This window comes from Crocodylus porosus, unplaced genomic scaffold (assembly GCF_001723895.1).
Source record: "Crocodylus porosus isolate Cpor-Errol unplaced genomic scaffold, CroPor_comp1, whole genome shotgun sequence".
In the NCBI taxonomy this organism is placed as follows: domain Eukaryota; kingdom Metazoa; phylum Chordata; order Crocodylia; family Crocodylidae; genus Crocodylus; species Crocodylus porosus.
Genome location: NW_017728938.1, coordinates 1,888,826 through 1,900,123, shown reverse-complemented (window position 1 = coordinate 1,900,123; position 11,298 = coordinate 1,888,826). Strand labels below are relative to the sequence as shown.

At 56.1% G+C, this 11,298-nt stretch overlaps 2 protein-coding genes across 3 annotated transcripts in view; both read left to right on the top strand.

Annotated features, from left to right (window-relative positions):
- Window positions 1–9,542, top strand: part of HYAL2 (hyaluronoglucosaminidase 2) — an 11,761-nt gene extending 2,219 nt beyond the window's left edge. For both annotated transcript variants that reach the window (XM_019547451.1, XM_019547450.1), the window contains exons 2-4: window positions 737–1,721; window positions 5,940–6,029; window positions 8,351–9,542. In XM_019547451.1, the coding sequence (XP_019402996.1) occupies window positions 795–1,721; window positions 5,940–6,029; window positions 8,351–8,758 (1,425 nt within the window). In that variant the 5' untranslated portion in view covers window positions 737–794 and the 3' untranslated portion in view covers window positions 8,759–9,542. The remainder of the gene's footprint in view (window positions 1–736; window positions 1,722–5,939; window positions 6,030–8,350) is intronic.
- A 1,656-nt stretch (window positions 9,543–11,198) lies between these two features.
- HYAL1 (hyaluronoglucosaminidase 1) overlaps window positions 11,199–11,298 on the top strand; it is a 4,228-nt gene continuing 4,128 nt past the window's right edge. Inside the window, exon 1 of the mRNA XM_019547443.1 lies at window positions 11,199–11,271. The gene's annotated coding sequence lies outside the window, so the exon portion shown is untranslated. The remainder of the gene's footprint in view (window positions 11,272–11,298) is intronic.

Here is an 11,298-nt window from a genome sequence, read left to right as displayed (position 1 = left end):
GCCGAGCCGGGCCGTGCACGTGCCCCGGTGGGTGGGGGGCTCCTTGCCCGCTGCCGCCCGCCCCGCGAGCCTGGTCTCGCCCGCCGAGCCCCGCGGGCTGGGTGCACGGAGGGGTGGCCCCGGCGGGGGGCAGCAGAGATGCCGGGTTCTCCACCCGGCGCCGCCAGGGTGGCTCATTGCTGCAGCCCATTCTGTGCAGAGGCGCCGTCGCCCCCGTCTCGGAGGGTGAGCGGAGACCCAGTAGCACTTGGAGGAGTTGGGTGTGAGGGGTAGAGGAGCAGCTGGGTACCACGGCCCGTCAGCCCTTCAGCCGTCCATGGTGGTAGGGTTGCCCGGGGCTGGAGATCACAGGCCTGGAGCAAGAGGCATCCGCAGAGCAGAACAGGGAGTTCTGGGCTTTGGTGCCCCCACCCCGCATCCAGCCTGACGGGCCCCATGCTGCTGTAACCCTGGGAGCAGGACTGCAGAGCAGCGAGGCCTGTGGGGCTGTGCTGTTGGTTTAGAGTGGTGGTTTTCTATGTGTGGTCCATGGACCCATGAGGGTCCACAGACTGTTTAAGGGGTCTTCGAAAGATGACTATGATCAATCAAAAGCATGTGAATACCCATGTGTACGGTTCAAAAGTGTCTGTCGCTCCATTCAAAATTCCTGAAAAGTTGAAAACCACTGGTCTAGAAGGACTGGGGAGGGGTGAGCCTTTCTCCTTCCCTCTAATGGCTGGTCTCTTGTTCATAGGCTCTGATCTGGCTGTGACCTGAAGCTGTCCTGCAACAGAGCAGCCGAGCGAGAGAGAATGCGGAGAGGCTCTGCCCTGGCAGCTCCATGGCTCCTACTCCTGGCTGTTGCCTCTTGCTGCGGGCAGTACGAGAAGCCAGCCTTCCCACCAGTCTTCACACGCAGGCCCTTCCTGGTAGCCTGGAACATGCCCACCCAGGACTGCAAGCCCCGCTTCAAGGTCCAACTGGATTTCAGCCTTTTTGACCTCCAAGCCACGCCCAATGAGGGCTTTGTGGACCAGAACATCACCATCTTCTACAAGGAACGCCTGGGTCTGTATCCTTACTACACTCCACAGGGGGTGGCAGTGAATGGTGGGGTCCCACAGAACAGCAGCATCCTGGATCATTTAGACCGGCTCCCTGAGGGCATCAACAAGTACATTCGCTCAGAGACCAGGGAAGGCCTAGCTGTCATTGACTGGGAGGAGTGGCGGCCCATCTGGGTCCGGAATTGGAAGCTCAAGGACATCTATCGCCAAGCCTCCCGCCAGCTGGTGAAGTCCAACCATCCTGACTGGCCAGAGGACAGGGTAAACAAAGAGGCCACCTTTGAATTCGAGACCTCGGCCCAGAAGTTCATGATCAGCACCCTGCAGCATGCCAAGAACTACCGACCCAAGAAACTGTGGGGCTACTACCTCTTTCCAGACTGCTACAACCATGACTACAACAAGAACCAGGCCACCTACACAGGGCAGTGTCCCGATGTAGAGAAGAGCCGTAATGACCAGCTGGCCTGGCTGTGGAAGGAGAGCACAGCCCTCTACCCCTCCATCTACCTGGACCAGATGCTGGCCTCCTCTGAGAATGGGCGCAAGTTTGTGCACTGGCGGGTCATGGAGGCCATGAGGATCTCCCACCGGCACCATGACGGCTACTCCCTGCCTGTCTTTGTGTACACCATGGCCACCTACAGTCGCACAATATCTGTGCTGAGTCAGGTGAGGAGGTGCCTATATCCCTCCTTTGCCAATGCTGCTCTTGGGCAGCTGTTGCTGGAGCCCTGCTTCTTGGGTACCCAGGCACTCTAGCATGGCAATAGTGATAGGTTTCATGGCCTCTCTGTTGTCTTGACTTTATACCCCAGTCTAATACACCGGGGCAATGGAATATATCACAGGGGTGGACTCAGAGCAGTCCCTTCCTTGCCCCCGTGTGGTATGAAAAAAGGTTGGGGAGGAATAACTGGTTCTCACCACGCTTAAAGTACCCACACCTAGGCCTCTGCCAAGTGGTTTCCCCCTGCTTCTGCTTTCTTCCCCAAGCAAGCCTTCCTGACTCATCACAGGCTAACACTACTAGCTTGGCTGGTGCTGCTCTTGTGGTACTGGTTGCAGAACAGGTATCCACATCTAAGCACACTTGCCAGTAAGGTGCTTTTTGACATTGACCTCCCACAGAGCAGCCCTGGACAGTGCAGGGGAGTCTTGTTTGGTAGTGAAGTGATCCCAGTGGGGGCAGCTCCCTGTTCCTAAAATGTCTGGGGATGGTTGGGGTTGGGGGAGATCTTCCTATGCTAGGCAGTTGGCTGTTTGAGCAGAGGCGGGTGGCATGCTTGAGGCGGGTAGATACTGTAATGTCTCTGGCCCAGCTGCACATCTTCAGTCTGGGAGGGGGAGAGTGGAAAGAGTTTCAGACTGCACTATTCTCAGCCACCTTGAGGAAGCACAGATGTTGAAGGGGGCACCACAATTTGTCCTCACCCTGCTGTGGGCTGTTGCAGTTTAATCTCATTAGAACAGCCATGACTTCTCCTTTATGCAAACCTGATTGCTAGTGCCCACAGTGTGGGCTTGGCAGCATGAGCTCAGGAGCCAGGATGCTTGCACTTCAGTTCTGACCCTGCTGTAGCTTTACAGAATGAGTACTGGTAAGTTGTGTGAGACCAGGAGCTCATCTGGGTGCGTTCAGTGCTAATGTTCAGTCCTTGAATTAACTTTGTCTTGCTGTGTCTAAGGTAATATGTAAGACTCATGCAGAGCCTTGATGGGACTCCTAACATGCCGCTGTTGGGGGGGTGGGGTTGGGGTTGGGGGGGCAGCCATTAGCACAGGGATGGGATGGGTCTGCTTCCACAGGCAGGAAGGAGTCTCCCATTGTCCCTGTGCAATGTGGGAGGAGAGCCCTGTTCCTGGAGGCCTTTTTTAGCATTATGGGTTTCTGTTTAGATACAAATCTGAGCCCCACAGAATTTCTCCCTCTCCTTGCCCCATGGTCTAGGTGTTACTGTCTGCTTCTTTCAGCCTAGCTTGCTGGGGTCCATTTGGGTTCTTGGGTTTGCCTCAGCTATAGGACAGCCTCTGTTTCCTCTGCCACCCCTCTCTGTCAATCCCTTTCTGTTCAAGAGTGCCCTCTGCAGTCTGTCAGGGAGCATGGGCAGAGAGGGAGCCAGAGGGGCCAGTGGCAGGGTGGAGTCACAGCCCAGCCAGTGGCTGTGGTGGGACAGATGGAGTCTGGGACTGGGCTGTCAGCAAGGCAGGCAGGAAGGGCCAGACTGTGCCTCGGCATTGATGCTGTTGTTCTTTCCTGTCCAGGCAGGGTTAGCGGAGGCATCAAGCCCTTCCTGGCCAAGATGCCTGAGTGTTAATGCAGTCTCAGACATGGCACCCCCTGTGGAAGGGCAGCAGCACCAGTGTTGCAGAGAAAAGGGAGTGAGCTCCTCCCTGGCCTCTGTGGGACTGGGGACAGTGGCATGAGGCAAATAGGGGCACTTCTGATGGATCTGGGACACTCCTTTGCCAGCCTAAGCAGGGGATCCCAAGCCAGCTCCATGCTGTTTGGGGCAGGACAGGGGGGGGACTAGCTCCAGGGTGTCACAGCTGAAGGAGAGAAGTGCCCAAGTCAAGCCCTTGTGGTAAAGCTGGGATTTTGGACTGTCAGTGTGGGGAGGAGATGCAAAAAGGGAGGGAGCAGCTTCGCCATCTCATGCAGATAGGTTTAAACCTAAGGGGAGTTTATGCCTATGCAGGAGGCCAGATTCCCCTCCTGTACCCCCACCCCCATGAATAACTCTGATCTGAGCTCTGCTTCTCTCTCCAGTGTGGTCCTATACCCTGGCATCTCAGGGCAGGAAATTGAGCAGGGCTGTGCCTGGATGCCATGGGTGGTGCCTCCCAATAACTGTTCAGGTTAGGTGGAGGTCTCTGGCATCCCCAGGGATCCTCTGGCTGCTTCACTGAGCACCCTCTGGCACTGTGGCCCAAGTAGGAGAGGCAGGAATAGCATACCCTGCTTGTGAAGGAGTGGGATTCCTCATGTAATCCGGGAAACCATACTGCAGCAGCACCTGCTGTCTCCTGGTCTGCCTTGGGTGCAGAGCTGTCTCTGGTGGGGCCTCTGGTGCAAGTCCTTGGGAGCCCTGTGTGGCTTGTGCTCCTTGCTGTGTGCTTGGGATGTGGTGGTGGGGTTGTACCCAGGCCTTTGGAACAGCTTGGGAGCAGCAAAGCCTCAGTATACCAGGACTGTGAGCCCAGCCCAGTAGGAAGCTCCCTGCTCTGGGCCCTCCATCCCTGTGGCCACCAGCAGGGCAGCATTTGCCTGAACATGCCTTTGGGTACTTGGCAGACAGCCTTGGCCATCAAGGGCTGCAGCACAGGGTAGAGCAGTCTGGGATGGCTTTCACAAGGGAACCCAGAGACACCCTCCCTTCTCCTCCCCTCCTTTGCCCTGCCCTACCCACCTCCCCAAAGACCAGTGGGATTCCTGGGTTCTGTTTCTGCTCTGAGTTGGGGGAGCAGTTCCAGGAGTTAAGAGCCAGAGAGAATCCAGGAGTCCCAGGTCTGGCACTTCCTGCTCTTGAATAAATTCCATCCTAGCCAGGTGTCTCAGTCTTCAGTACCCACAGTGTGTGTGTTTGGCTGTGGGGGTGGCAGAGGAAGATGTGGGGTGAGTGGGTATTGCTCATAGGGGTATTATGAGACTTAATTTCTGGATATCAAGCCTTGGAACCCAGGTATAGCCTGGGTACAGCACTGACTTGGTGATAAATGGCTAGCTGGATATGAGGAGCAAGGTCTTTAATAGGGTAAAGCCCAGCAGTGAGGCTGAGACAGAGGTCTGTGGGCTGGGCTGGAGCCCAGAGCAGAAACAAGGTGTGTGAGTAGAGCTGTAAGCAGGGAGCATTCCCTGGCCCTGATTCTTGCTGGTGCTTCTGGTCCCCCTTGTTAAACAAGTCAGTCCTGCTGTTGCCAAGAAAAGATTCTCCCCAGGCAGGCATGGAGCCTGGAACAGGTTGATCTTCTTGCCTCCCACCTCATTTCCTGCTGACTCCCAGCCCTTTGGCAGTTCCCAGAGTGACTGAGCAGGGAAGCCCCTCTTCTGCTTCCACAGCTGGGTCCAGCACAGGAACCTACCTGCTGGCCCAGGCTGGAATGTGAACAGAGAACGGGGTAGAGACCTGGCTAAAAGCCTGTGGAGGTGGCTGCTAATCTTCTACCCTATCCTACCTCTCCTCTCCCCTTCCCTGCCCCACTGGTGGCACATATGGTGTACATGTGCACCCCCTGAGCATGGTGGTGCACCCCCTGCCTGGGGGGGCAGGTGAACTTGCCCAGCAGAAAAGGCCTCCAGTCAGATGGCACCTCCTAGTCTCACATGGGGCTCTGGTGCCCCCTACTGAGATGCCAGTAGTATGGATGCAGGGTTATTGGTTATAGCTGTGCTGGTCTAAGGACATAGGCAGGCAAGGTTCTTTGGGTAGATGTGATATTTTTATTAGACAAACTAAAATAGTTGGGAAAAAGTTCTTTGCAAGCTAGTCTATCTCCTGAGGTCCCTTCCAGCCCTAATGTCTATGAAAATCTATGAAAACTTGCCTACCAGTAGTATGGATGGCAGCTCCCATCCAGGTGCAGACCTTGCTTAGCTGGAGGTCTTTGAGTTGAGGCTGAAATGGAAGCACTGGTAACTGGAGGTAGAGCCTGTGCTGTTCTTAGGGTCAGCTGTAGGGTTGTGATGTCCCTGTGTGGGCCTATGCCTAGTTCTCTTGCCCTCAGGATGGATTGGCTGCCCATACTCCTGTTTGGGTAGGGGAGCTACACCAGCTGAACCTTGGAGGAGACCAAGCAAGGAGCCCACTCTTTGCCCCTGTGTTGTCCACTGCCCCCTGTTGCTAGTTTTGTCTCTAATCTGTGGCCTTGTCTGGGTTTTTCTCCATGCAGGTAGACCTGGTCTCTACTGTTGGGGAGAGTGCTGCCCTGGGGGCAGCTGGCACCATCTTTTGGGGTGATGCTGACCAAACAGGAAGCCGGGTAAGTATGAGGGGCTGCAGTGCTGTTGGTTTCCTGCCGCTTGGAGCTGCCTGTGGTTGGATGCCGTGGGTCAGGGTTGTTTCTGCCCAAACTGGGCCCTTGCCTCCTGCTGTCAGCAGCATGGTTCAGCCTGAGCTGCTCTGAGCCTGTTTGGGGAGGTCCCTTCAGGAGTCTTATGCTGCTGGGATGAAGGGCTGATGGGATGTGGAGGTGTTGGCACAAATGATCAACTGAAAGCCAGCTGAGGACAGGGCCAAGCAAAGTCATTGCTGTGGAAAAATGAAAGGTACTCCACCTTGGGGGGGAGGGGGAAGCTGCATCACACTTATAGGCTCAGCAGTGCTACGCTTGCAAGCACCACAGCTGAAAGGGACTTGGGGGTCGTGACTGACCACAAGATGAACATGAGCCACCAATGTGATATCGCAGCTGGTAAAGTGAACAAAACTCTGGGTTGCATCTATAGATGCTTCTCAAGCAAATCTCAGGATGTCATGCTCCCACTGCACTTGGCCTTGGTGAGGCTGCAGCTGGAGTACTGCATCCAGTTTTGGGCTCCACAATTCAAAAAGGATGTGGAGAAGCTTGAGAGAGTCCAGAGGGGGGCCACGTGCATGATCAGGGAGCCAGAGAACAGGCCTTATGAAGAAAGGCTGAGAGCCATGGGACTCTTCAGCCTGGAAAAGTGCAGGCTCAGGGGGGACCTGGTGGCAGCCTATAAGTATATAAAGGGTGTACATCAAGATCTGGGGGGGATACCTGTTCACCAGAGCGCTCCATGGGATGACAAGGTCCAACAGTCACAAACTCCTCCAAAACGGTATTAGGCTGGACATAAGGAAAAACCTATTTACTGTTGGAGCCCCCAAGGCCTGGAATAGACTCCCTCCAGAAGTGGTGCAAGCACCTACTCTTCACTCTTTTGGATGCTTAACTTGCTGGGATCCTTTGACCCTAGCTGACTTCCTGCCCCTGGGCAGAGGGCTGGACTCTGATCTTCCAAGGTCCCTTCCAGCCCTAATGTCTATGAAATCTATGTACTGGATGCCTGGCCTGTATCACCAGGGTCTCAGCATCTGGGTGCCATGGTAGGGGCTGGTGTAGCCAGTTGGCATGCCTGCTGGCTGCCTGGCTGATCTGTGGGTAGAAGTTCCCTGTTGCTGTGCCCATGTGAGGATGGCTCCAGGGGTCAAGCAGCTACAGAAGGTGAAGGGAGAAGAGCTAGTTCTTCTGCCCTTGGCAGTCTGATCCACCTGTAGCCTGTGCTGTGAGAAGGCAGTATGCTGCTAGCTGTTCTGGCCTGGGCACTAGCAGCTCCCAAGCCCAGGGTGCATGGAGTGGGCTCCTTACTTGGTCTCTTCTAAGCTTCAGTCCCTTGAGCATTCTTGGGGGTGAGGCAGGTCTGTGTAAGGGCAGCTGCTGCCTACCATGGCCCCCTGGGAACTGGGGTACTGGGGCACTTGTAGGAGAAGCAGCACGAGAGATATGGAGATGAGCAGGTGAACTACAAGGCACTCCCTGGGGTTCCCACATGGACTCACCTCTTGGCTCTAGGCAAGATGCTTATCCATGCCTCAGTTTCCCCAGTTCCCCCTCCCACCTTCTTTCCCATGGTGGAAGCTGCCCAGGCTCAGCATGCCTTTTAGCTCTAGGGAAGGGTTAATGGTGCTTGGTACAGAGCATGGGAGGTAAAGCTAGCCTCTGTGGTGCACTAGGGTTCTGAATATGTCCAGGGCGCTACTTCTGCATCCTCTACTGCCACACCAGGAAGTTGTCCCTGCAGAATTATTGGAGGTGGGGAGAGCAGACCAGAGTACTGTGCTCTGGGAGGTGTAAGGAGTCTCTTCCAGGCATCTGTGACTCCAGCACCTACAAGTAAAAAAGGGCCAGACCTGAACATGCATGCATGTGTATGCTTAGTGCCCAGGTCTCCTCCTTCCTCCTCACCAGGCACAGCAGTTCTGCAGGCCAGATGCTGCCCTCTGGTGCCACCCTCCTGGCCTTGGAGCTCTGCTCTGGGGAGAAGCCTCCAGGATGGCATGTGTTTGCCTCCTGCCAATAGTTGTCAGTCTGGTGTGACAGACCTGGCTGTAGCCTGAGCAAGGGAGGGAATCTCACCAGCAGTGGGTACAAGTGGGTGTGTCCTCATGGGCCTCTGCCCCTGGTTCCTGGCTGGGCTGAGACTTGTTTGTGGGACTGGGTATGCTTCTGCTGCCCAACTAGGACCTCGTTCTCCAGAGGTATGTTTTTTTTTTTTTGTTTTTTTGTTTTTTCCCCCATATATGCCCCTGGTGAGCTCTTACACCTCATTCCTTCCCCAGGAGGCCTGCCAGAGCATCAAGACCTACATGGAGGGGGAGTTGGGTCGCTACATCGTCAATGTCACCACAGCCGCCCAGCACTGCAGCCAGGAGCTGTGCCACGGCCATGGGCGCTGTCTGCGCAAAAACAGCAACTCCAACACCTTCTTGCACCTCAACCCTGCCACCTTCCGCATCCGGCGCCGGGAGACGCCCGATGGGCAGCAGCCACTGCTGTGGGCAGATGGGGAATTCTCTTCAGCAGATACTGCCTACCTACGGACCCATTTCCAGTGCCACTGCTACATGGGCTGGGAGGGCGAGGCATGTAAGCAGTCAGTCAATGGCGCCAGGGACACATTTGACCCACTTGGTGTCCTGGACCTCCTCGTGCTGATGACCCTGGCACTCCTCACCTGCTTGGGTTAGCCCCTGCCTGACTCGCTTCCTCCTGGGAGGGGCTGGGCACTGTAGATTCTGTCTGTAGCTGGGGCACAGACAGAGAAGCCACGAGCCTTTTGTATCTTGTTTAGTGGCAATGTAGCAAAACTGTGTGACAGGCCTACCTCTCCTGCCACTGGCCCCTTGAAAGACAAGAGGCTGCTCCAGGCACCTCTGCTCTCCATGGCAGCTGCAACTGGGGGGTGCCTGAGGAATGACGTCTGGTGGCAGCTGGCAGGGGTATCTGCCTTGGTGGAAAACAGCATGGATGGGACTTGGACTGACTTCTTTCCCCTGGGACAGGGAGCTTGTCATGAGCTTCCCCTCTGTTCTTCCTGTCTCTGGATTGGCACCAGCTCCTGACAGCAAGAGGGAGCACTCACCCCTAGCTCAGTGGGACTTGTGGAATGAGAGCAGTTGTGGAGGGGTCTGGGCTTTCAGCAGAAGCCCAGTGTCACTCCCCCTGCCACTCTACTTTAGGTCAGGCCTGAGCAGGTGCTAGGAGTAATAGAGCCCTTCTCCTGTTGTAAGGAGAGGGCTAGGTAAGCACTGAGAAACAGATGGGGGGGGCAGGGGATGGTCTGCTGCAATGAGACCACCTGTTTGGGCAGGCCCTATCTGGTCAAATGCTGCTGTATATGTCTTAAAAACACTCCGTGGGGGATGCTGGTGGGAGACGCCCCCAGCACAGCCCTGCCCAGGGGAAATGACCCTGTGTCTGTTACAGAGAAACCAAAGTGCTTTACCTCAGAATTAAAAAATGGAAGAAGCATGGGTGCCTTGATTTGCTTTGCATGGGGATACCCCCTCCCCTGAGCTGTGTGGTGGCTGCTTCATTGCACCCTTTTCAGGGAGGCCAGCTTGGGGCTGTTAAGGGCTACTGAATTCCTTGAGCTGTGCTGGGGGTGAATGGGGGCCCGAATCAGTTTTGCATGCACCCTCCTGCCACAGCAGACCCAGCAGTAAACCCTGCCTCACTCGGGCATCAGCTCTTGGCTGCCCAGCACCTATTAGGAAGTTGTCAGTTGCTCCTGAGCACTTCAGTTTGGGGCATATCTACCCTCCATCTTCCACTCCCCCCACATAGGGCTTTGTAGAGGCTAAAGAGTTATGTGCTTTGCCATGGGTCCATAACTGCTTGAGTGCTGCTGTCCCTTGATGTGGGATTCATTGGTTCAGTCTAAGCTGCAAGGGGCTTTTCCCCTCTAGAGTCTAGTCCAGCCTAGGTCACATACCTTTCTGCATTAAAGACAGTTAAGTGGCCTGTCATGCCCAGCTGTGCTGTAAAAATGTTGCTCATCCTATAGGCTCTTCCTATGCTCAAAGCTCCCTTCGTGCCTGACAGAGTCTCTACTAAATGAACCTGCTCCCTAACTATTTGGTGCTAAAATGCAGCCCCTGCTGAGAGGGAGTGTAGCAGTAGCATGAGTGTCTGTTTTCCCAAGGCAAGAAGGAAACTCATGAATTGGTAGCTATGGTGGCACACTAATGTTCTTCCTGGGGTTTCCCCTGGAGTCACAGCCTGCTGGGGGTGCTTGCGGCAGGAGACGACTAAATGAAAGTTTGCTATACAACCGCCATGGGAGGCTTGCTCTGACCCATTATGCTCTTTGGGGTGAGATATGCTCCCTGGAGGACTCTGCCCAGCTCCAAGGACAGCCTAGACTACTCTTGCTGACAGGTGTAGGTTCAGAGGTTGAGTGTGTTGCCTCAGTGGGGTCCCATTGATCTGGATCCTGCCTTAGTCCAGTGTACCTTTGGGCGTAAGGAAAGGACTGTCAGGGTGCAGAGTATTTGGGAGGTGCCATTGTCTCCTGAAGTCTACGTTGGCTTTGAACATTGCTCATGTGTTTGGAGGGACTTCTCCAGTGTCATGGGCTGGAGTCTGGCCTAGGTCCTGGCCTGAATCGCTGCCATTGAGGACAGGGTCAAGAGGTCTAAAGCCCAGTGCGCTGGGGCCAGCATGGTGAGCATGCCACCTGCTGAGGCCCATGCTCTGCTACAGCTCCCTCAGAAGAGCCTGAGTTGGTGTGGGCTGAGCCCCCAGCTCCACTGCTCGCAGCCCCGTGCTCCCCTGGTGCCACATAGGTCAGCGCTGCCTGGGGGTGAGCCCCTCCTTTTGAGCCACCCACTCTCCGCTCCGCAGTGCCTAGACTGGGGGCTGCTCTCCCCTGCAGCACTGCCCAGCCTGGCCCCGCATAGCTAGAGTAGCAGTGCCCCCATGAAGGCCTCAGCCCTTGTCCTATTTAGAGCCAGCTCTTTCCCTTGGCTCGGAGTGCCTCTGGGGAGGGGGCAGCCGGGAGAGTGGGCAACACGTGTCCTGGCTGGAGCCCGGCGAGGCGAGAAGCGCGGGGCAGCCTCGGGGCACGGGGCTGTTGGAGTCACGCGGGAGCGCAGGGCGGCACCGTCTCCCGCTGAGCGCGAGGGGGAGGCTGGAGCCGGCGCGAGCGGCCCCTTCCCCCCGCAGCAGCGGAGCCGCGGCCCGGGAGCAGGAGTCCGGGGTGAGCGGAGGCTGCGGGGCAGGTTTC